Source organism: Pongo pygmaeus, chromosome 19 (genome assembly GCF_028885625.2).
Source record: "Pongo pygmaeus isolate AG05252 chromosome 19, NHGRI_mPonPyg2-v2.0_pri, whole genome shotgun sequence".
NCBI lineage: Eukaryota > Metazoa > Chordata > Mammalia > Primates > Hominidae > Pongo > Pongo pygmaeus.
In genome coordinates, this window is record NC_072392.2 from 1,492,853 (window position 1) to 1,516,871 (window position 24,019).

At 53.4% G+C, this 24,019-nt stretch overlaps 1 protein-coding gene and 1 long non-coding RNA gene across 4 annotated transcripts; both read right to left on the bottom strand.

Moving 5' to 3' along the window:
- Nucleotides 1-4,978: 4,978 nt before the first annotated feature.
- TLCD2 (TLC domain containing 2) lies at nucleotides 4,979-8,628 on the bottom strand. Its single transcript, XM_054459743.2, has 4 exons — nucleotides 8,356-8,628; nucleotides 8,093-8,175; nucleotides 7,789-7,871; nucleotides 4,979-6,572 (listed from the first exon to the last, which is right to left on the bottom strand). Exons 1-4 carry the CDS (start codon nucleotides 8,529-8,531, stop codon nucleotides 6,120-6,122), a joined length of 795 nt encoding a protein of 264 aa, XP_054315718.1. The 5' UTR covers nucleotides 8,532-8,628; the 3' UTR covers nucleotides 4,979-6,119.
- Nucleotides 8,629-9,800: 1,172 nt separating this feature from the next.
- On the bottom strand, nucleotides 9,801-15,519 carry LOC129018261 (uncharacterized). Of its 3 annotated transcripts, XR_008495213.2 has the most exons (4): nucleotides 14,378-15,519; nucleotides 12,673-12,755; nucleotides 12,448-12,534; nucleotides 9,801-12,316 (listed from the first exon to the last, which is right to left on the bottom strand). It is a non-coding gene; the product is annotated as an uncharacterized LOC129018261 (long non-coding RNA). The 3 variants fall into 3 exon arrangements; XR_008495212.2 differs by lacking the exon at nucleotides 12,448-12,534 and having other exon boundaries at nucleotides 14,378-15,507; XR_010124561.1 differs by lacking the exons at nucleotides 12,448-12,534; nucleotides 12,673-12,755.
- Between the last annotated feature and the right edge of the window lie 8,500 nt (nucleotides 15,520-24,019).

The following is a 24,019-nucleotide window of genomic DNA, read 5'->3' on the forward strand; positions in this document are numbered from 1 at the left end:
GTGCTGGTGCACGCCTGTAGTCCCAGCTACTCGGGAGGCTGAAGCATGAGAATCGTTTGAACCCAGGAGGTGGAGGCTGCAGCGAGCCAAGATCGAGCCACTGCACTCCAGCCTGGGCGACACAGTGAGACTCTGTCTCAGAAAGAAAAAAAAAAAAAAGATGAGGTTTTGCTATGTTACCCAGGCCAGTCTTGAACTCCTGGGCCCAAGCCTTAGCCTCCCAAAGTGCTGGAATTACAGGAATCAACCAACTCGCCTGACACTGGATTTGCTTTTTTTGTTTTTTCGAAACAGAGTCTTGCTCTGTCGCCCAGGCTAGAGTGCAGTGGTGCGATCTCAGCTCACTGTAACCTCCACCTCCTGAGTTCAAACGATTCTCCTGCCTCAGGCTCCCGAGTAGCTGGCGTTACAGGCGCCCGCCACCACGCCCAGCTAATTTTTATATTTTTAGTAGAGATGAGGTTTCACCATGTTGGCCAGGCTGGTCTCAAACCCCTGACCTCAAGTGATCCACCAGCCTCGGCCTCCCAAAGTGCTGGGATTATAGGCATGAGCCACTGCACCCAGCCAGGATTTGCTTTTTGATTATAGAGGGTATCAGGACACGTCAGGGTGGAAACCTTCCCAAGGCAAAGCCTCCACAATCTAGCATTGAATTATAAATCAGGACACCATTGGAGCCAAAAAGTAGCTCAAAGTAACCACGCTCATAAGAGACTGATGCAACTAATGCCATTATTTGCATAGCAATTTATTAATATATAATCAGGATAGTGTTTCAAGGCCATAAAATATCAATGTATCCCATCCAGAAAAGCCCCTTCCCCATCCTGGAGGACAAAGAAATCATTAGCAAGTAGCTTGGTAATCATGGAGTCCGTCTTGAGGACCATTTCCCTGGGCCACGGTAAGGTCTGACAAAGCACCACTCTGCTAAGTAGACTCCTACCAAATGGAGCATCTGGCAACCTCTGCTTTTTTTTTTTTTTTTTTAACCTCTGCATTTTTGAACGTCCTTTTTTTAGGGTCTTCATTGACCATTCTTCTTTGATTCACATCATTTTTATGTCGCCCACACTCCAATTCTCTGTCTACTTACTCAGTTGTAATCACAATCCAGTCCTGCGTTCCTCAAGTTTCACTGGCTCACCATGGTAGCAATTCGTGTGTGGTCCCAAATTCTTCCAAGCGTCCACTACATCCTGCCCCACCTGGGAGCTGATCTCACTCTTCCTGTATGGGCTTGACTCGTTAATCCACAGAAACAGCCATGTTTCCCTAATGGTCAAGTTCTTGGGCACGCTTCACAGACACTATATCTATCTATCTATCTATCTATCTATCTATCTATCTATCTATCTATCTATTTATTTTTTAAGATGGAATCTTGCTCTGTCACCCAGGCTGGAGTGCAGTGGTGCGATCTCGGCTCACTGCAAGCTCCGCCTCCCGGGTTCACGCCATTCTCCTGCCTCAGCCTCCTGAGTAGCTGGGACTACAGGCGCCCGCCACCACGCCCGGCTAATTTTTTGTATTTTTAGTAGAGACGGGGTTTCACCGTGTTGGCCAGGATGGTCTCGATCTCCTGACCTTGTGATCCACCTGCCTCGGCCTCCCAAAGTGCTGGGATTACAGGCATGAGCCACCGCGCCCGGCCTCATAGACACTATCAAGTATTACCAAAAGGGACACTCACTCAAACCATCATGAATGTATACCAATGGCCAAAGAAAAGGTGTATGACTTAGAATCAATTCATATCAACCTCAACAGGTATTTAAGGAATAGATTCCTCACGTGAGTTTGTCATATTTCTTTTTCTTTAAAAACTCAAGGCAGACAACATTTTTGTTAATCAAGGCATTCAGTTAAGATGGCAAATTGAGTTTTGCAGATATTACTTTTTTTTTTTAATTGAAAAGTTTTTTTTGGCCGGGTGTGTTGGCTCACACATATAATCCCAGCAGTTTGGAAGCCCAAGGTGGGCGGATCACCTGAGGTCAGGAGTTTGAGACCAGCCTGGCCAATATGGTGAAATCCTGTCTCTACTAAAAACACAAAAATTAGCCGAGTGTGGTGGTGGGTACCTGTAATCCCAGCTACTAGGGAGGCTGAGGCAGGAGAATTGCTTGAGTCCAGGAGGCGGAGGTTGCAGTGAGCCAAGATTGTGCCACTGCATTGCAGCCTGGGCAGCAAGAATGAAACTCTGTCTCAATAAAAAAAAAAAAAAAAAAAGAAGAAGAAGAAAGAACAAAGAAATTTTTTTTTTTTTTTGTAGAGAGGAGGTCTCAATATGTTGCCCAGACTGGTCTTGAACTCCTGAGCTCAACCACTCCTCCTACCTCAGTCTCCCAAAGTGCTGGGATTACAGGCGTGAGCCACCATGCCCAGCCAGCAAACATATGACTTCTAAAAGTACAGACTCTGACAAAATTCTACATTATTTCTCTAGCTCACTATCTATACCTTTGCCTCTTGGGTTTTTATCTAATTACATTTAAATGCTCTGCTCTTATTTTCTGCTTGTGTTTAGCTCCTTCCAACTGTGTTTTCCTCAGTCTCGATTGGTTTTCATCCTTTGCGCCTGTTTTTATGACTATATGGTGGAGACTTCTCACAATCCCTCTCATTTTTTTTTTTCACACCTGTATTTCTTTTTCTCCTCTTTTCATTTCTGGGTTCCTGCCTCTTCTTTGTTCTTTGGGTATTCTTTTTTTTTTTTTTGAGACAGAGTCTCACTCTGTTACCCCCACTGGAGTGCAGTGGCACGATCTCAGCTCACTATAACAACCTCGGCCTCCCAGGTTCAAACAATTCTCCTGCCTCAGCCTCCTCAGTAGCTGGGATTACAGGCGCCTGCCACCACGCCCGGCTAATTTTTTGTATTTTTAGTAGAGACGAGGTTTCACCATGTTAGCCAGGATGGTCTCAATCTCCTGACCTCATGATCCGCCCGCCTCAGCCTCCCAAAGTGCTGGGATGAATTTTTGTACTTTTAGTAGAGACGAGGTTTCACCATGTTGGCCGGGCTGGTCTTGAACTCCTGACCTCAGGTGATCCGCCTGCCTCGGCCTCCCAAAGTGCTGGGATTACAGGCGTGACCCACCACGCCCAGCCTGGATATTTAAATTGTTCTGCGCTCTCCTTTTTCTCTTGTGATTCTCTTTGTCAGCTCCTTTGCCTATATTTGCATCTCAGTTGACACCCCTGATTCTGACTTGTCCGCATCTTCCTATCAGTCTCTGCCGACCGGTTACTGTCAGCCTCTGTCTTTAGGTTTTGCACTGCAGCTGTTTGTCCTTTGTCTTTCTGCCTGCCTCCAAGTCCCCATATCTCCCAGTCTCTTCTGTTGGTGAATCTTCCCACTGACTGCCTCCTCTGCCTTCTGCTTCTCAGCTTCCCGGACTCGTCCCCCCTCTTCTCTGTTCCCACCTCTCCTCTTGCTCTTCTGATCTCTCTATCTGCCAGTATTTCCTCCATCGCTCCTGAGCCTGGGTGTTTCTCCTTGTCACTCATTCTATTTCACTGTCTAGACTCTCTGTGCCTTTCAGCCTTGGGGTTGCTTCTTGCCGGCCTTTATTTCTATTTTTCTGGTCCTTTTTGTTTATAACCATTTTATCAGTTCTGTGACTTTGGTGTCTCTCAGAATCTATGACAGCCTGTCTCCATATTTCTGCTAAGGCCTGTCTCTTTTGCCCTCCATCCTTCTTTGCCTCTGTCACCTCTATGTGAATAATCCTTCTCTCTTTCTACCTATCACTCGGTCTATGTATGTCTGTCTCTGTCATTCTTTGTGTCTTTCTGGACCTCCGCTTCTTAGCAAGGTTTTTTTTTGAAGACAATCTTCCTGTCTCTTGCTTTTGCTCACGTAGCTTTTCTGTGGATGGCTAAGGGTTGCCTCTCTCGGTTCATTGTTTAGTAGAACAGCAGCCTTAATTTGCTCAGCACTTCCCATCACCTGGATGTTCTGGGAAGGAAGGGGTCTTGTTCAACAGAAAAAAATGCAGCAGAAGCAGCAGGGAGGAAGAAGACCTTATGAATGAATCTCTGAAAAGTCCCAGCTCTTCCTTTTTTTCTTTTGAGACGGAGTCTCGCTCTGTTGCCCAGGCTGGAGTTCTGTGGCACAATCTCGGCTCACTGCAACCTCTGCCTCCTGGGTTCAAGCGATTCTCCTGCCTCAGCCTCCTGAGTAGCTGGGATTACAGGCACCTGGCTAATTTTTGTATTTTTAGTAGAGACGGGGTTTCACCATGTTGACCAGGCTGGTCTTGAACTCCTGATCTCAGGTGATCCTCCCGCCTCGGCCTCCCAAAGTGCTGGGATTACAGGCGTGAGCTGCTGCGCCCGGCCAGAGGGCCAGCTATTCCTTTATCCTCCTGTAGCCTTCTCTCACACACTCTGCCTCTGCCCTCGTTCTTCCATAAACGCCTGGGCCTGGGAAAACTCTGTACTGGGCACCCTTCCTTCTGTAATTCTGGACTTCAGTGCCGTCCTAAGAAGACAGACCAACCCTGTGTTCACTCCTCTAAGAATCCGAATTGTCTTTGAAAAGTCAAAATAGGCCAGGTACGGTGGCTCACGTCTGTAATCCCAGCACTTTGGGAGGCTGAGGTGGGCGGATCACTTGAGTGCAAAAGTTTGAGACCAGCCTGGGCAACATGGCAAAACCTGGTCTCTACAAAAAAATACAAAAATTAGGCCGGGCGCGGTGGCTCACGCCTGTAATCCCAGCACTTTGGGAGGCCGAGGTGGGTGGATCACGAGGTCAGGAGATCAAGACCAGCCTGGCCAACACGGTGAAACCCCGTCTCTACTAAAAATACAAAAAAATTAGCCGGGCGTGGTGGTGGGCGCCTGTAGTCCCAGCTACTTGGGAGGCTGAGGCAGAAGAATGGTGTGAACCTGGGAGGTGGAGCTTGTAGTGAGCCAAGATCGCGCCACTGCACTCCAGCCTGGGTGACAGAGTGAGACTCCATCTCAAAAAAAAAAAACAAAAACAAAAATTAGCCTGGTGCAGTGGCATGCACCTGTAGTCCCAGCTACTCGGGAGGCTGAGGCAGGAGAATTGCTTGAGCCTGGGAGGCAGAGATTGCAGTGAGCCAAGATCAAGCCAGTGCACTCCATCCTGGGCAACGGAGCAAGAACTTGTCTCAAAAAAAAAAAGAAAAAGAAAAGAAAAGTCAGAAGATACTAAAAATAAAAATAAAAGGCTAGACACAGCAGGACCAGGGTTAAGTAGAAAAACAGGAGTGTGCGCCAGGCATAGTGGCTCACGTCTGTAATCCCAGCACTCTGGGAGGCCGAGGCGGGTGGATCACTTGAGGTCAGGAGTTCCAGACCAGCCTGGGCAACATGGTGAAACCTCCTCTCCACCAAAAAATACAAAAATTAGCTGGGCTTGGTGGTGCATGCCTGAAGTCACAGCTACTCGGGAGGCTAAGGCAGGAGAATCACTTGAACCCAGGAGGCTGAGGTTGCAGTGAGCCGAAATCGTGCCACTACACTCCAGCATGGGTGACAGAGTGAGATTCCGTCTCATAAAAACAGGAGTGTGGCTTTGAGAACCAGAAACATCAGCAGCAATTGCTGTGGTCCAGGTTCTGTCTCTTGGCAACTATCACGTCCATCTCTGCTGCCACAGACAGCACCTCCTCTACCTTCCTCCCACTGCCAGAATTTGGTTATAGGTGAGATCTCTTTTCTCTCTGTCCCTACCCGCCCCATACCAGATCTCTCTGATCCTAGTGGGACTTCACCTTCCCCCATCTGTCCCTGGGTTAAAGCAAAGAGCTTCTGTCTCCACTGGCAGTTTCTTCCAGCTGCATGCCTCCTGCCACTCTTTACTGATAGCTCTGGCTGTACCTCTTGAGTTTATTTGCTGGAAAGGACACTCATCTGATGACGGATTTCAGTGAACAGAAACCCAGGTTCCCACCCATCCAACATCAGCATTTCTTCTTAAGATCCTAGAAAGGGGAAGGGATGTGAGTTAGCTGGAAGAGAAACTGAGATGCTGATGAGCCAGTCTGGCCCTCACCCCGATGGGGGACTGTGCATGGAAGACCCTCATCTCCTTGTCCTGGCCCCACCTCCCCCAGCGAGGGGCCCATGGCTTCTCTCTAGTCTTTCAGGCTGAGAGTCGAACTGTCCCTGGTGACAGGTCCATCGTCACGACATGTCCTGGTCCCCCTGGTTTTCTCGTGCCCAGGGCTGGGTGGATGGGGTCGAGACTTCAGGACATCATTGACCACAATGCGGATCCCCAATATGATGCTCAGGACGCCCACAGTGACCAGCCCAATTCCACCCAGGGTGACCAGAGCAAGAGGAACCTGGTGGTGCTGCTGGAACAGCCACAGACTCATCCACCCCAGCGGGACCAGGCGGAAGATGGCCAGGGTGGCCAGGGAGGCCCAGCTGGTCACACTGAAGGCCAGGGATGGGGCCTGGCGAGAAAGCAACAGCAGCTTCCGCAGGTGCAAGCAGGCAGAGTTCAGCTCCAGGAGCAGAGACACCATGGCGAAGCCCACGTAGTGGTCAGACAGAACAGCGGTGCTGAAGCAGCTCACCACCTGGGAGCCAGGGTCACAGGTCAGAGGACTCCCATGACCTGCCGGCCATCATGTCCTAATAACCTAGGCCTGAAGAAAGAGGCTTCCACGCAGTCTGTGGGGCTCCCCAAACACCTGACCTTTATGCTTTTACCTTTATCCTGGGGCCCTGAGCAGCCTTGAAACAACCCTTCCATAGATGGAACCAGGCTTGCCCCAGGGAGGGGCTGTCTCACCCTCTAATACCCCCTTAACTTCCCATTCCTGGGCTTTCTTTTTTTTTTTTTGAGACAGAGTCTCACTCTGTCACCAGGCTGGAGTGCAGTGGTGTGATCTCAGCTCACTGCAACCTCTGCCTCCCGGGTTCAAGCGATTCTCCTGCCTCAGCTTCCCGAGTAGCTGGGACGACAGGCGCGCACCACCACACCCAGGTAATTTTTGTATTTTTAGTAGAGACGGGGTTTCACCGTGTTAGTCAGGATGGTCTTGATCTCCTGACCTTGTGATTCACCCACCTCGGCCTCCCAAAGTGCTGGGATTACAGGCATGAGCCACCGCGCCCAGCCTAGGGCTTTCATGCCCCATACCCACACCCTATACCAGGACACCCCCTTCTCAGAAAAGCTCCATATTCCACATTTCTGTGATCAGCTGGACACCCGTGGGGGAACCCGAACTCCTTAGGCTCACATGGTGGGTGCCCTGGCATGGCGGGTGCCCTGCCCTGGTGGGTGTCTGGACTCCCCAGCTGTGGCCAGCAGCCACCTCCTCCCCCTAACTCAGCCTAAGACTGGGAGCCAAGCACCAGCTGGGGGCAGAGACTCTGTGGGAAATTATAGGACAGAAAAATGAAGAGAGGGCCGGGGGTGGTGGCTCATGCTTGTAATCCCAGCACTTTGGGAGGCTGAAGTGGGCGGATCACCTGAAGTCAGAAGTTCGAGACCAGCCTGGCCAACATGGAGAAACCCGGTCTTTACTAAAAATACAAAAAATTACTTGGGCGTGGTGGCGGGTGCCTGTAATCCCCGCTACGTGGGAGGCTGAGGCAGGAGAATTGCTTGAACCCAGGAAGCGAAGGTTGCAGTGAGCAGAGGCCGAACCACTGGACTCCAGCCTGGGTGACAGAGTGAGACTCCGTCTCAAAAAAAAAAAAAAAAGAATGAGGAGAGACTGGGAACCTCAGGCTGGGCAGGGCTCCCCTCCTCCCCTCCTGTCTGGCTTCTCCCCTCAGTCTCACCACCAAATGATGACAGAGAAGATCCCAGGTCTTGCCCAAGGTCCTGTTCCACAGCAAGTCAGCTCCGTCTGCCAGGAAGTAGCCTTTGGGCATGGGGGTAGGGGTTAGGCTGCTCCAGAGCCCAGGCAGCTTACAGAGGATTTCCAGCCCCCCCACCCCGCCCCTCTCCCAGTTCTTAGTTTTCCCTCGGTAAAGCCTTCAGGAACGTTAACCCCCATGGGGGAGGCGAACGGACCTCGAAGGACAGCAGAAGCTGCCCCCCGCCCCATCCCCCCCACCGGCCCAGCTTTCCCTGCAGACTCACCCACAGACACAGCCACCAGCACCAGAGCCCAGCGCGGGTGGCCATGGATGGGGTCGGCGGCCATCTGAGGGTACAGTGACAGGCTGGGGGCATGGGGTGGGGACATGGGGGGGGGCATGGTCAGACTCTCGAGGCCCCGGCCGCACTCTCCCTGTGCGCGCCCCCACCCCAGTCTCAGCTCTGGAGACGCCCGCCGGGTCTCCCAGCCTCAGCCTCCCACCCCTCGCTCTCGCCCGGTGCGCCTCGAGCCCCCAAGCCCGCACCCGAGCAGCGCCCCGGTCCCCGAGAGCAGGCTGTGCGCCAGGGAGACGCAGAGGTTCCGCCACTGCCAGCGGTCCCGAGCGGCCGATTCCAGCGTGGGCAGCCGCCGCAGCCCCCAGTGCAGCCCCCGGAACGCGAGGAAGGAGGCGCCAGCCACCAGGAGCCCCGGGGGCGCCATGGCCCGGCGGTGGGGGGCGTGGGGGGTCCGGGTCGGTCCCCTCGGCGCCCGTGCTCTCGGCCGGGACTGGGAACCCGCTCCCTGGCAGGGCCGGGGCCCCGGCTCCCCTCCCCGCCCCGCCCCGCCCCGCCTTTGGGATCAGCAGGAACTTTTCCCGGCTCGTCCACGCCCCGTCCCTCGGCTGTGCGGTGATTGGAGCAGCCGCGGGGCCACCGCCCCCGGAACCTTGGCCGCCGATCGCGTCCCGCTCCAGCCGGGGGAGCGGTTCGGGGGCTCCGGGCAGCAGACCATGCCCTGGAGCTCGGGGGGCCTCCGGGATGTTCGCCAACAGGGGTCCTCCCCAGCTCCAAGCGTCCTGAAGCGCTGGAGTTGCAGACCTGGGTCTCCAGTCTAACCTCACCTGACACTCCCGGGCCCCACCCACGAACCTTGACTTCCTCTTCCCGGCTCCCGCGACTTTCACCTGCTGAGCGTCATCACCACCCACCGCCACACCCTGCAAGGCAGAGGCCAGCGCAGCCCACTCGTACCTGCCCGAGCCTGGCCGCCGCCCCTACTTCCCTCCCCGCGTCCGTAGTGGGGAGGGGGTGCCCCGCTTTCTTGGAGCCACCCCTTCTGCCTCCTGAGGTTTCCAGGCCTTTACCATATCCCGTCAAACCTGTAATTCCAGCAGTTCTGCTCCCCCTCCCCCACAACCCCCAGGAGACCCCATGTTGGAGAAGAGACCCACTGGGCCCCGCCCCGACCCCCAGCATTGTTTTCGGCCCTACGGAAGAGCCTCATTAGGAAGAGGACGCAAAAGGGAATCGCTGGCCCCGTCTTGAAAAGCATTTCCTTCCCCAAGGGCTTGGTACCCGTTGGTGGGTAGAATATCTTCAATCCGAGGGCAAGGAAAGGTAACACAGGGCCCCTTCAAGGCTGGGACAGAGTCAGAAGAGAAAAACAGACCTGTCCTGCTCTCAGTAGCAGGGCGGTTAGGATTCTGGAACCCTCCAGCCTTAAGAGGAAAAGCCTCCCCCAGCCCCTCACCACCTGAAGAGCCCCAGGTTTGCACTGCTTTCCTTCCACCTTACTCCACTCCACCTCTTCAGCTGGCAGACAGTCAGCAATTCAGAGCTGTTTCCTGCAGGCCGAGAGGGAGGATTCCAGCTACTTCAAAGAATTAAGTTCATAAACCAAGAGGTGCCCCAACCAAACCTTCTCACCAAAAAGCTGAGGTCTTCCCTTCATTCTTCTACCCCCACTTCTCTAAAGGTTTAATAACACCAATCTCTTAAATTATATTTATTATATGAAATACACAATGTAGAAAATTTGGAAATTACAGAAAAACCAGATGAAAATTAGTGACTTTGTTCCACCATACAAAGATAACCACTAAACATTTTTTTTTAGCATGCCTTCCATCTTTTTTATCTGCTCTACGTATACAAGGATACACCCATATTTTAAAAAACAAAATTGAAATCACATAATATGCACTATTTTTACAACCTTTTAATATTCAAGGAGCATTTTTCTTTCAGTCAGATGTTCTTTTACATGACTTTTAACGTCTGCGCGGTACTCCACCATCTGGATGGAGATACAATAATTTACTTAAGCAATCCCCTATTGCAAACTTTCGTTACAGCAGAAAAGGAATAAATTCCCAACCAAACCATTGCTTCCCATTTTTCTCCATTGCAATGCTGGGATGAACATCTTATCACTAACTAAATCCTTAAGTATTTTCCTAGGATAAATTCTCAAAGATAGAATTCGTATGTCAAATGACATGGAGGCTTCTAGGCCACATGACACATATCACCCAACTGTCATCCAGGAAGCCTGCACCGATGTATACTCCCACACGCAATGTATGGGAATGTTTTTTCAGTAGTCTCTTTGCCAATATTGGGTCTTATTTTTTTCTGTCATGGCTTGCTAAGGGAAAAATGCTTTCAGCTCTATTTGCCTTTCTTTAATTACTAATGAAGCATACATTTTTTTCATGGTTTTATCCATTCAGATTTCTTTTATGAATTTCCTGTGTGTGTCCTTTCGCAGATGGTTCTTGGTCCTTGAGGCTGCTTTTATAAACATTACAGGCTGGGCGGAGGTGGAAGTAGGGCGGTGAAGCCACAGGGCACTGCACTATGGTGCCACATCTCGGAGGCAGAAAGCCTGGAGAGAAATGGTGATCAAAGTAGGAGAGGGCTGGAGGCTCGCCGTCGATGGAGGCTGGCTGTCCTCCCTCCTCTTGGGTTGCTCCTGGCCTTTAGGGGCTCCTCTGCTGGATGCCCAGGTAGGACCCTGTGCTTTCCAGGCCTGGTCCTTCACTGGTCTCCACATTCCCAGGCTGCCTTTCCTCACCTCTGCTCCATGATGGGTGAAGATGGCAGAGGCACATAGTGAGGGCTGGAGGGAGATGCTGTGGCCAGTGAAGCAAGAAGGAGAAAGTACGGAGGCAGTGTCCAGGGACAGAGTGACCTTTGTTGCAGCCTATGCGTCTATCCCCTGCTTCTCTACCACTGTCCCATACGCATCCTGCCCCTCAGCTTGGTTGCAGAAGGGCAGGGTTCCACGGTCTACTCTTCTCCACATCCTTGAGTTTTTCACAAGCGGAGGATAAGATACAGCTCCCTGCACATCTCCTCCCACCAAATCGAACAGACACAGCTTCCTGTAGCCGCTAGGTGAGAATGGATCAGGGCTGGAGGTGGCAGGTTTACACTCACTGCCTGATATCCAGAAGGAGGTCACATCCCACAACCCACCTCCCCTACTTGCTGCAGCGGAGAATTTCCTGTCTGCACAGGCCTGAGCTGGGGATCACATACCACCTTGGAAAGCAAAGTGAGGAAAAAAACAGAGCAGCAGCAGTTAGAATCCCACCAAGGGGCTGCTGTCCTGCTTTGGATATCAAGGGAAGCCTTGGGCCACCCTTGCATAGGGGGAAGTCACAGAGAGGCGAGCTCTTATTAGCTCCTTGCATTGGTCTAACTCTAACCCCCTCCTCCAGCTTCCCTTTCCCCCGCCCAGCTCCTGGGTGATGGTATCAGGGATGGGGGAGGGACAACAGCTTATGTGAAAAGGTGTTTTGTTTCCACCCACAGCAGGGGGAGAGCCCAGGTTCTGAGTCGACACAGATGGGCTTCTGATTCCCTCAGCACACTCATCTGTGTGACTGCCCATCTCACAGGTGGAGAAACTGAGACAGGAAGTCTAAGGGTCTCAGATAATAGGTAAGTGCCCAGGAATCTAGAGTCTGGGCCAGCCTAAGGAAATGCAGGGAAAAGTAAGAGCAGAAGGATGACTCCTCACACCCGGGTTTAGAATCACTTTTCCCTGAAGAGTGAGCTTACTTTTGGACCTCATCTGGAAAGGCCGGTGGGGAAGAATGAAAGATAAGGAAGGAGGGTCTAGAAGGAAGTTGGGGAGACAGAGTGTTCTCCCCACTTCTTCCCATTGTCACACAAAGACCAACTAACCTTGGGTTGTTTGAGCCTTCTACTCCTCAATTCAGCCAGTGTCTCTAATCTAAAACCGCTCCTTGCTGGGCCAATCTGGGCAAAGGCTCTACAACTTTCCCAAAACGTATCATCAACCCTGCTGTTCGGACCTTCCCAGCCCATTTCTGTCACCTTCCAGATGATGGGGAAAGCAGCTCCTCCTCCTCCTCGAAGCCAGGGGCAGAGGGCAACAGTTCTTCAACTGGCAGCTTTAGCTGGGTCAGGACATAAAGCTTGCCACTGAAGAACTACTGCGGCTCAGCCAGGTGAGGGTGTGAGAGGAACAGGCTCCTAAGGGAAAGGGAGGGAAAATGGGAAAGATCTGAGCAGGGCATGTTGCTGCAATGCTGACCCACTCACTGGCCATCAGGGTCCTGCCCCAGTAGACCTCTGAGATTCTAATGAAGGGTTGCAGCTCTGACCTGGGCTTGCAGAAGCTGTTAACTTCACTGAGCGGCAAGAGGCGACTGTAAACAGACTTCCCTTGCTCTTCTTTCCAGAACTGGAGTCTAGAGAAACCCAGTCCTGCTGTCACCCTCCCCTGCCCTAGCGGCCCGCGGGGGCCCAGCCTCCTCAGCATTCAGACAGGGCAGGGCCCGGGACCCTGAACACACCCCACCAGCACGCAGGTGCTAGAAGTGTGGTACCTCAGGTCCAGAAATGTGAGTTCAGTGATCAGCCCAACTGACTTGTTCTCAGAGAGTTCAGCTGGAAGGAGAGTTCTGGGGGCCTGGATTGGGGAAGAGTGAGGAAGGGAGGAGGCCTAGCGTTTGAAAGAAGGTCAGCAGAGGCTCCCGGGGCTGTGAGGGGCGGGCAGGGGACCACAGGCTGGAGGGGAGGGAGGAATGGGCAGGGTGGCTGGGCAGCTTCCCCAGGACTCTCAGATGCCAGGCATTCCGCTTGCGCATTCCGGGTACATCTGGTATGAATTCCAGGCTGTCTGCCGGCCCCTCCATGTCTGAACTTTGTTCCAAGTTCCAAGCCCCGCCCCCACAGTTCCAACGCATGAATCAGCAGGAAAAGCCGGGCCCTGCAGCATGGCCCAGGGAGGGGGCTGGGGGCGTGGCAGGCTCGGGGGATGTGAGCTGGGGAGGGCGGGTCTGTGCTGACACTCAGTCCAAGGGCATGGCTCACGCCAGGCTGAGGGGCCAAGGAGGTCTTGCCTTGGAATTTCTATACTCAGAGGATAAGAAAGATTGGGGGATACGGGGTGCGGTTCAAATTCCGAAACCCTCTTGGGAGGCATGAACTTTATGTATCTTGCTTCCCCTGGGTGACCAGTCCAACTCCGTCCGACCTTCCTCTGTCTGAGATAGCTCTGTTCAACCCAGAGGACTCAGCTGCTGCTGAGAGTCTGTGCCAAGCAGGTGCCCTTGGCTGCAGGGCGGGTGGATCCAGGGCACTGACCCTCTGACCAGCTGCTCCATCAACCCTCTGGCACTCTGACAGCTCCTAGCCCAGTCTGACAGCCAAGATGACAGGCCAAAGGAGTTGGAGGCTGGAACCAGGACCGAAGGGAGGTGGGGGCGACAGCCTCGCCGGAGGCCATGGGGAGGGGCCAAGAGTTGGCCGGGAGGTGGGGAGAGAGGCAGCCCAGTGATGACTAACCCAGGCGCCCCACCCAGCCAGCCGGCTTCCCAGGCAGTCAGGGCCAGGCCTGGGCTAGGGGCCTCACAACCGGACAGGCTGGGGGGAGGTGCAGAGGTGACCTTCTCTCGGCCCAAGACGGCCAGTTAGTCTGGGGAGGGGGGGTTAGAGTTTCCAGGCCCTCCTCTTGCCCTCTTCCTCCCGCCCAACCGCGGTGAAACCCTAACCTTTGGGTTGCATAAGGCCCCGGCACCGCCGCCCCCTACTCCTCTCCCCTCCCCCCTTACATAACATCCCCTGGAGGGAACGAGAGGAGGGGCCGGCCCGCCCAGCGACCCCTTCCCTGCCAGGGCGCTGAACTGGCGCTGAACTGGCCCTGACCCACTGAACGCCGGCAGAGGCAAAGCACCTCCTCGCCGCCCGCTCGGGGGGTCCAGACCCTCCCCAAGCTAGATGGCCGGCCCCTGTATCCTCAGACCGGGGGCCGCCGGGTGAGCCGCCCCCAGCCCTCCGGCCCCTCGGCTCTTCCCCCGCCCCCCGCCACTCCGCCAGCCCTTCCGCCACGACTCCCGTCCCAGACTCTTTCCTCAGAGCTCCTGACACACTAACCCGGCCAGTCCAGGCCCCTCTCCCCGAGGCGCCCCTGCCCCCGCCGCCCCCTCTCCTCCCGGAAGGGCTGGGTGTGGCCGCCCGGACCCCACTTTCACCCTCCATCCCGTTACCGCGGCTCCCCGCTGCGTGACCGGGTCGCCAGCTCACACCCACCTGGTGCTGGGTGTGGGGGTTGCTGCGCGAAGGGGAGCAAATCGCTGCGTCCGCTCCCCACGGCCGGCGGCGCTGTCTCTTCTCGGTACCCAGCACACACCGGCTCCAGGCTCCGATCAGCTGGCGGCGTCGTGACGCACGAGCTGCGAAGGCACCGCCCGGGGCCAATCACCGCCCACTGCTGGGCAACGTGGCCACGCCCACCCGGGGGCCGACGGGGCCTCGCCCTGGTCCCGCCTCTCCGGGCGCCCTGGCTCTGATTGGCAAGGAGGCCACCCTTTTGCCGGGCGGAATTGCACGAAGCCACGCCCACCCGCTGACGAGCCGGCCAATAGACGGACAGGTGTGGCCCAGCCCTTCGCGTCAGCGACCCGCTTAGAAAAGCGCTACGTCAAACGAGAGTCCTAAAGAGCAGGCGAAAGTCACGGCGTCTGCGTTTGCAATGCATGCTGGTCCGTGTAGTTCTCAGCCCGACACCGTCGTTCCCAGAACCCAGCGCGCTCTGTGAGTTGGCATTTTTAAACTGAGCTCGGAATCCAGCCCAGGGAAGTCCTTAAAGGGCGACAGCCCCTCCTTGTTGGAGCCGTGAGTGCTTCTTTTAGACATTCCCCAAACTGACTCGCCAGCCTCTGCGGGACGCTATAGCTCTTTAAGGAAAGGTGGAGCGGACTAAGGAGCAGGAGTGGGCAGAGCATCAGCCCCCAGGGCAGCAGAGACTACCGTTGGAGAGCTCTCCAGGGCTTTTGGAGGAGGGAGGGTGCTCACCTCGCCCAGCCCAGCTTTCACTGGAGAGACCCAGCCCACTCCTCCTGGGGGCTCTTCCTAACCACAGGAGGCTTTTTTTCTTGGATGTCTCTTCCCAGTCCCAGAAGAGCCCCCAGAGCCTCCCAAGAGGTAGCTTTCTAACAAAAGATTCATAGCACAGTCCTCACCTTAGGGTAGAGGGAGGGCTTCTGGTCAGAAATTAGGGGATGGGTCCTGCCAAAGTGCAAACGGTCAGCAATCGCATCCTCTGATTAACCCCCATGCAGTCCCGCCCTCCAAAGCTCTTCAGTGACTCAGGCCTACTTAGGGACGAGATTCGAAGGTGGAGACCAATGAGCAGGCTGCTCCTTCCCCAGGGGCCAATCAGAGTCTAGATGAGCGGGGGATGGGCAAAAACTGAAATGAACCCAGTGACTTGGCAAAAGCTGCTGGTCGGCTTTTTTAAAGGGGCAAGCCGGAGACCTGCCCTACCTTATCACTCCCCGAAAGTCCCCCAAAGAGGAACGTGTGGACTGAAATCCATGCCTTTTCCTTCAGCTCCAAATAGGGGCTGAGAGTAACTGAGCAGGAGAGATGAGCCTGGAGTGTGAGATCCTTCCCTCTGTTAAATACGCGCTCCATCAGGTAATTGATAAGGTTCACTTGGAGCTCCAGAATTCTGAGCCTGCGTTCAGGACATTGCGCCTTTAAGGAAACTTCCTGCCTTGCGCCCCAGTAACAGCTGATTGTTGGAAAGTGTGACCTCTGGGGACGAATCAGCTGTTACCACATCCTCCTCCTTGCTTACCCTCCTCCATCCCCTTATCCACCCCCATGGGTGGTGAAGGAAAGAACATGGGGGATGTGATTGTATGATCTTTCTTTTCCCCCATCACTCCAAGACTGTCTCCCCCAACCCCAACCCCGCTCTGCTCCTTAGTTCTTCAGAGGCTCTGGGCTTGGAAAGAGAGATATTTCCTGTTAGCACAGTAAATTCAGACTCTCTGGTCTGGACCCTCCCTGGTCTAGGGGAAGGCCAGTATTGGGGAGGTCCAGAATGGTGGCTGGCGCCAGGGAGGGTACAGTGAACCCGAGGACCAAGCCTGGGGAGGAGGAATGGCTATGGGAAGCAAACTTGGGGTTCAGAACGCTGCTTCCCATGCCAGCTGCCCCCTACTTCCTACTCAAGTTGCCCTAGTCCTCCGTGGACAGGTGTCTGCGGATGGGATCCTCCTGGTTTGGCCCATTTACTCCAGCTCCTTTCTTTTTTTTAGACAGAGTCTCGCTCTGTTGCCCAGGCTGGAGTGCAGTGGTGCGATCTTGGCTCACTGCAACCTCCACCTCCCAGGTTCAAGCGATTCTCCTCCTTCAGCCTCCTAAGTAGATGGGATTACAGGCGTGCACTACCACTCCCAGCTTATTTTTGTATTTTTAGTAGAGACAGGGTTTTGCCATGTGGGCCAGGCTGGTCTCGAACTCCTCACCTCAGGTGATCCACCCGCCTCGGTCTCCCAAAGTGCTAGGATTACAGGCGTGAGCCACCGCGCCCGGCCGCATTCACTCCACTTCTAACTGTTCTCAGCTGCCACCTGGTCCCTGGGCCGCTCCGTTTTTGGCTTTCGGCGGTGCCCTGCCCACATGGCCACCCCCCATAGCAAGGGTCCTAATTACTCAAGGACTGCAGGTGGAACACGTTGGCCCCAGAAGCCAGCGTCTTTGGCTGGGAAGTGCTGGGAAGACCCAGACAAATATTTTGCCTCGATCCTGAGTTGGGAGTCAGGGTCACTCCAGGACAAGCTTAGTGTGAAGTCCTAGGACTGACTTGGCAAGGCGGGGAGAAATTGAGCAGGGCCCTGGCCAAGCGTGGAAGGAAGCGAAGCCTCACCAGTGGCCCCTATTCTCCATTATCCTGAGCATAGAAATCCCATCCCTTTCCCGCTCACGGCCCTTGGGGTGACCCTTTTCCATTTTGTTCTGAACACTGACCCCACCCCCTAGGTCAAAAGCACAGGCTTCGAGTCCAGGGTTTCGCCACCTCAGCACCCACTGGCATTTTAAGTAGAATAATTTCTTGTGGGAGGGCTACCGGGTGCACAATAGGACATCCACGTGGTCCCTGGCCTCTGCCCTAGATGTCAGTGGCAACATCCACCCACCCCCAGCTCCCAGTTTTGACAACCAAAAGTATCTCCAGACGTTACCAAATGTCTCCTAGGGGACAAAATCTCCTCCAACTGAGAACTACTGTGTTAGGCACACTTAGATTCAAATTCCAGCTCTTACTAGCTGTGAACTTGTTACCGATAATTCCCCTCATCTACAACATATGGTGAATAAGGAATTCAAGGCTTGTTATAGGGATTTCAACATTTAAAAATTTTTTAAAAGTTAAAAATGTGGCCGGGTGCGGTGGCTCACGCCTGTAATCCCAGCACTTTGGGAGGCCGAGGCAGGCGGATCACGAGGTCAGGAGATCGAGACCATCCTGGCTAACAGGGTGAAACCCTGTCTCTACTAAACATACAAAAAATTAGCTGGGCGTGCTGACGGGTGCCTGTAGCGCCCAGCTACTCGGGAGGCTGAGGCAGGAGAATGGCGTGAACCCAGGAGGCGGAGCTTTGCAGTTAGCCGAGATCGGGTCACTGCACTCCAGCCTGGGTGACAGAGCAAGACTCCGTCTCAAAAAAAAAAAAAAAAATTAAAAATGTGGCCAGGCACAGTGGCTCATACCTGTAATCCCAGCACTTTGGAAGGCCGAAGCAGGTGGATCACTTTGAGCCCAGGAGTTCAAGACCAGCCTGGGCAACATGGCAAGACTCTCTTTAAAAAAAAAAAAAAAAAAATTAAAAAATGGCCCGGCGAGGTGGCTCACACCTGTAACTGTAGCACTTTCGGAGGCTGAGGCAGGCAGATTGCTTGAGCTCAGGAGTTCAAGACCAGCCTGGGCAACATGATGAAACTCTAGCTCTATCCAAAATACAAAACATTAGCCAGGTGTGGTGGTGCACATCTGTGGTCCCAGCTACTCAGGAGGCCGAGGCAGAGGTTGCAGTGAGCTAAGATGGCGCCACTGCACTCCAGCCTAGGTGACAGAATGTGACTCCATCTCAGAAAAAAAAAACAAATGAAAAACAAATTTAATTAGAAAACACCTAGCATAGTACCTGCCACGCTGGTCCGCAGGCAGCTGGTGCACTACTTTTCTCCCTGCCGGATTAGCAAGAGCTGACCCCGCTCAACATGGGCTGACTGCTGGGGCAGCTGCAGCCTCTGTCCCTGACTATCCAAGATATGACCTCCTGGAAACCCAATACTGAGGCTGGCCAAGGGGAGCGGCTAATTTGGTCTGAGATTCCCCAGAGCCCAAAGGTGCTTGCATTGGGAGTCAGGGAAAACGCTTACTGGGGGCAGTGAGAGGGAAATTCCGGAAGAGAGCTGTTACAGACCTTACTTCTCAAGATGTAGCCTGAAGGTTGCTGCATCAGAATTACCTGGCGTACTTGTTAAAAATGTAGATGCATCTCACTCCAGATTCCTGAATTAGAATTATGCCCTAAAGGGCCGGGCATGGTGGCTCACGCCTGTAATTCCAGCACTTTGGGAGGCCAAAGCGGGCGGATCATCTGAGGTCAGGAATTTGAGACCAGCCTAGTCAACATGGTGAAACCCCATCTCTACTAAAAATACAAAAGTTAGCCAGGCGCCTGTAATCCCAGGTACTCGGGAGGCTGAGGCAGGAGAATTGCTTGAACCTGGGAGGTGGAGGTTGCAGTGAGTTGAGATCGTGCCACAGCACTCCAGCCTGGGCGACAGAGTGAGACTCCTCAAGAAAAAAAAAAAAGAAGAATTATGCCCTAAATTTTGAAAACTACTGCCCTAGGGCTCAGATTGGGCCAGGGTTTGATGCCCCAGGAATCCCAGTGCGCCAGTTCCCAATATTGCTAGGACATCTCTATTCTAGTGAGGAAAGGAGAATTTCAAGAGGTAAAATTAGGTACACTCAAGGTCACTGCTGCAGTGTAACCCCAGTACCGCTAGAGGGCAGGGCACACACAGACTTGCAGACAGAAAAAGTAGTACCTGCTCAATCTAGGTAAACTGAGACCAGCGCAAAGAACAGGTGGACCCAGCCAGCTCTATTGATACTAAGAAGCAAGCACTACCTTCTAACCATCAAAACATATCCTCTGATTTCAGGTATTTATATCAAAGTTGGGGCTGGGCATTGTGGCTCACGACTGTAATCCCAGCTCTACTAAAAATATAAAACTTAGCTGGGCGTGGTGGCAGGCACCTATAATCCCAGCTACTCGGGAGGCTGAGGCAGGAGAATCACTTGAACCCGGGAGGCGGAGGTTGCAGTGAGCCGAGATCATGCCACTGTACTCTGCTCTGCTGGCCAGGCTGGAGTGCAATGGTGCAATCTCAGCTCAAAGAAAAAGAAAACTAGGCCTGATAGCCGCAACCTCCGCCTCCCAGGTTCAAGCAGCTCTCCTGACTCAGACTCCCGAGTAGCTGGGATTACAGGCATCCACTATCATGCCTGGCTAATTTTTGTATTTTTGTAGAGATGGGGTTTCACCATGTTGTCCAGGTTGGTCTTGAACTCCTAACCTCAGGTGATCTGCCCACCTCAGACTCCCAAAGTGCTGGGATTACAGACATGAGCCATCACGCCCAGCTGAGAACACTGGTTTTAGAATCAGACAGGCTTGGATGTGAATCCTGGCTCTATTGCTTCTTAGCTTCTTACATGACCTTGAGCAAGTTACCTAAGGTAGTCAGTTAGCTTCCTTATCCTAAAATGGGCATAAAAATATCTTCTTAAAGCCGGGCGCGGTGGCTCACGCCTGTAATCCCAACACTTTGGGAGGCCGAGGCGGGTGGATCACGAGGTCAGGAGATCAAGACCATCCTGACTAACGTGGTGAAACCCTGTCTCTACTAAAAATACCAAAAAAATTAGCTGGACGTGGTGGTGGGCGCCTGTAGCGCGCAGCTACTCGGGAGGCTGAGGCAGGAGAATGGCGTGAACCCGGGAGGCGGAGCTTGCAGTGAGCTGAGATCATGCCACTGCACTCCAGCCTGGGTGACAGAGTAAGACTCTGTCTCAAAAAAAAAAAAAAAAAAAAATCTTCTTAAGCTGGGCACAATGGCTCATCACTTTGGGAGGCTGAGGCGGGTGGATCACCTGAGGTCGGGAATTCGAGACTAGCCTGACCAACATGGAGAAACCCCGTCTCTACTAAAAAAAAATACAAACAAATTAGCCGGGCATGGTGGAGCATACCTGTAATCTCAGCTACTCAGGAGGTTGAGGCAGGAGAATCGCTTGAACCCGGGAGGCAGAGGTTGTGGTGAGTCAAGATGGCGCCATTGCACTCCAGCCTGGGCAACAAGAGCGAAACTTTGTCTCGAAAAAAAAAAAAAAATTAGCTGGGCATGGTGACACTGCCTGTAGTCTCAACTACTTGGGAGGCTGAGGTGGGAGGATCACCTGAGCCTGAGGAGATCGAGGCTGCAGTCAGCTGTGACAAATCACTGCAGCCTGGGTGACAGAGTGAGACCCTGTGTCAAAAAAAATAATAAAAAATCGCCCGGGCACCGTGGCTCACACCTGTAATCCCAGCACTTTGAGAGGCTGAGATGGGCGGATTGCTTGAGCCCAGGAGTTCAAGACCAGCCTGGGAAACATGGCAAAACCCGGTTACTACAAAAATACAAAATATTAGCTGGATGTGGTGGCACATTCCTGTAGTCCCAGCTACTCAGGAGGCTGAGGTGGGAAGTTCACCTGAGCCTGGAAGGTCAGTCGAGGCTGCAGGGAGCCAAGATCACACTACTGCACTCTGGCCTGGGCAACAGAGTGAGACTCTGTCTTAAAAAAAAAAAAAAAAAAAAAAATCAAAATCAGGCCAGGCACGGTGGCTCATGCCTGTAATCCCAGCACTTCGGGAGGCCGAGGCGGGCAGATCACCTGAGGTCGGGAGTTCGAGACCAGCCTGACCAACATGGAGAAACCCCGTCTCTACTAAAATACAAAAATTAGCCGGGCGTGGTGGCACATGCCTGTAATCCCAGCTACTAGGGAGGCTGAGGCAGAAGAATCGCTTGAACCCGGGAGGCGGAGGTTGCGGTGAGCCGAGATGACGCCATTGCACTCCAGCCTGGGCAACAAGAGCAAAACTCTGTCTTAAAAAAAAAAAAATCTTCCTAAAAGGGGTGGTGAGGATTACACAAAACAGGGTATGCAAAATGCTTAACAGATGACTAGCTCCTGGTAATGCTCCGTACATGTTAGTTTTAAGTTATTACTGCCCAGGGTCATGTGACCAAGCACATGAGAGGCTCCAGCTACCCTTCAAGGAAGAGGAGACAGATGAAATCAGATCATGGCTGAGACATTCCTGTTTTCTCTCTCTCTTTTTTTTTTTTTTTTGAGATGGAGTCTCACTCTGTCGCCCAGGCTGGAGTGCATTGGCGCTATCCTGGCTCACTGCAACCTCTGCCTCCTGGGTTCAAGCGATTCTCCTGCCTCAGCCTCCCAAGTAGCTGGAATTATAGGTGCCCGCCACCACACCTAGCTAATTTTTGTATTTTGGTAGAGATGGGGTTTCTCCATGTTGGTCAGGCTGGTCTTGAACTCCTGACCTCAGGTGATCTGCCCACCTTGGCCTCCCAAAGTGCTGGGTTACAGGCATGAGCCACCGCACCTGGCCCTCCTATTTTCTCTCCTATCAGGCTTAGTTTTCTTTTCTTTTTCTTTTTTTCTTTTTTTTTTTTGAGACGGAGTCTTGCTCTGTCACCCAGGCTGGAGTGCAGTGGCGTGATCTCAGCTCACTGCAACCTCCACCTCCCAGGTTCAAGCAATTCTCCTGCCTCAGCCTCCTAAGTAGCTGGGATTACAGGTGCCCGCTGCCACACCCGGCTAATTTTTTTGTATTTTTAGTAGAGACGGAGTTTCTCCAAGTTGGCTGGTCTGGTCTTGAACTCCTGACCTCGTGATCGCCCACCTCGGCCTCCCAAAGTGCTGGGATTACAGGCGTGAACCACTGTGACCAGCCAAGGCCTAGTTTTCCTAAATGCCTTTATGGGACCCTCACACCTGTACACCAAACTCCTTCAAGAGGCAAACTGTCTCCTAAGAGGGAGACAAAAGAAACAGGGCCAGTGGTTTCACTGTAGACAATGGTCTATCTGTCGTGCAGATGAGTCAGAACTAAGACCCCTTGAAGGAATCATGTTGTTTTGGTGCCGGCTGTCTGGTTTCTATTCCATATCCTGTGCCGCACCCTTCCCCCAGCCACAGTGACAGCTGGCAGGCTCTGACCACCACTGGCAGGCTCTGTGGTACCGCAGAGGCCGATCTTCAACAGGAAGTCTTGGGGGAACATTTCTTCCCCCAAAACACCAGTCCTCTGGGCCTGGGCCACTTCTCTCCCTCAGACGGCCCAGGGTTTGGTTTCATTTTTATTTTATTTATTTATTTATTTATTTTTATGTATTTATTCTTTTTGACGGAGTCTGGTTTTGTTGCCCAGGCTGGAGTACAGTGGCGCCATCTCGGCTCACTGCAAGCTCTGCCTCCTGGGTTCATGCCATTCTCCTGCCTCAGCTTCCCAAGTAGCTGGGACTACAGGCGCCCCCCACCACGGCCAGGTAATTTTTTGTGTTTTTAGTAGAGACGGGGTTTCACCGTGTTAGCCGGGATGGTCTCAAACTCCTGACCTCATGATCCGCCCGCCTCGGCCTCCCCAAGTGCTGGGATTACAGGCGTGAGCCACCGCACCCGGCCTATTTATTTATTTATTTATTTTTTGAGACGGAGTTTTGTTCTTCTTGCCCTGACTGGAGTGCAATGGTGCGATCTCAGCTCACTGCAACCTCCGCCTCTTGGATTCAAGCGATCCTCCTGCCTCAGCCTCTCGAGTAGCTGGGATTACAGACGCCCACCACCACACCCGGCTAATTTTTGTATTTTTAGTAGAGATGGGTTTCTCCATGTTGGCCAGGCTGGTCTCGAACTCCTGACCTCAGGGAATACGCCCACCTTGGCCTCCCGAAGTGCTGGGATTACAGGCATGAGCCACTGGACCCGGCCAGTTTTGTTTTTTAAAAAGCCGTGAGAGGGCTGTCAGGAGGTAGTGCTCCTGGGCAGAAAGAAGTCTGGCACCAGTTTCTAAGTCTCCATTCCGCCAGGCGGACAAGCCTCTCTCGGGGTTCTTGGTTATCACTTGTAAAATATAAACAGTAATAACTGTCTTCCCTACCTCACAGAGTGTGTTGTGAGGGCCAAATGGAATGTGACTGTTGAAGTACTTAGGAAAATTAAAAAGCTTCTTCCTATGGAAGGCGGCATGGAGGCGCCGGGGGGATTCCATGTCAAAAGTCCCAGTTCTGGCCGGGCGCGGTGGCTCACGCCTGTCATCCCAGCACCTTGGGAGGCCGAGACGGGTGGATCACGAGGCCAAGAGTTCGAGATCAGCCTGGCCAACAAGGCGAAACCCCATCTCTAGTAAAAAATACAAAAATTAGCCGGGCGTGGTGGCGCGCGCCTGACGTCGCAGCTACTCAGGAGGCCGAGGCAGGAGAATCGCTTGGACCCGGGAGGCAGAGGTTGCGGTGAGCCGAGATGGCGCCACTGCACTCCAGCCTGGGCGACAGAGCAAGACTCCGTCTCAAAAATAGACACAACAGAAGTCCCAGTTCTGCCCCTGGTTGTGCGGCCGGCACTTAACTTAAGAGTCTGGCATCTCTGGGAACAGCCTCCCGGATCCGCGCGCTGGTGCGTGCTGGAGGGAGCAGGGAGGGGCGGGGAGGTCGGCATCGCCCTCCGCCGGGCCCGGCTGGAGCTGACCGGAGACCCTTCCAGCCCCGGGAGGAAGCGGAGCCCGGACC

Excerpts from the sequence above, each read along its gene's own strand:
- TLCD2 (XM_054459743.2), bottom strand. The coding sequence starts at position 8,531 with ATGGCGCCCCCGGGGCTCCTGGTGGCTGGCGCCTCCTTCCTCGCGTTC. Across the intron at positions 7,872-8,092 it reads GCTGGTGGCTGTGTCTGTGG|GCTACTTCCTGGCAGACGGA; the intron begins GTGAGTCTGCAG and ends CCATGCCCAAAG. Across the intron at positions 6,573-7,788 it reads TTCTCTGTCATCATTTGGTG|GTGGTGAGCTGCTTCAGCAC; the intron begins GTGAGACTGAGG and ends CCTGGCTCCCAG.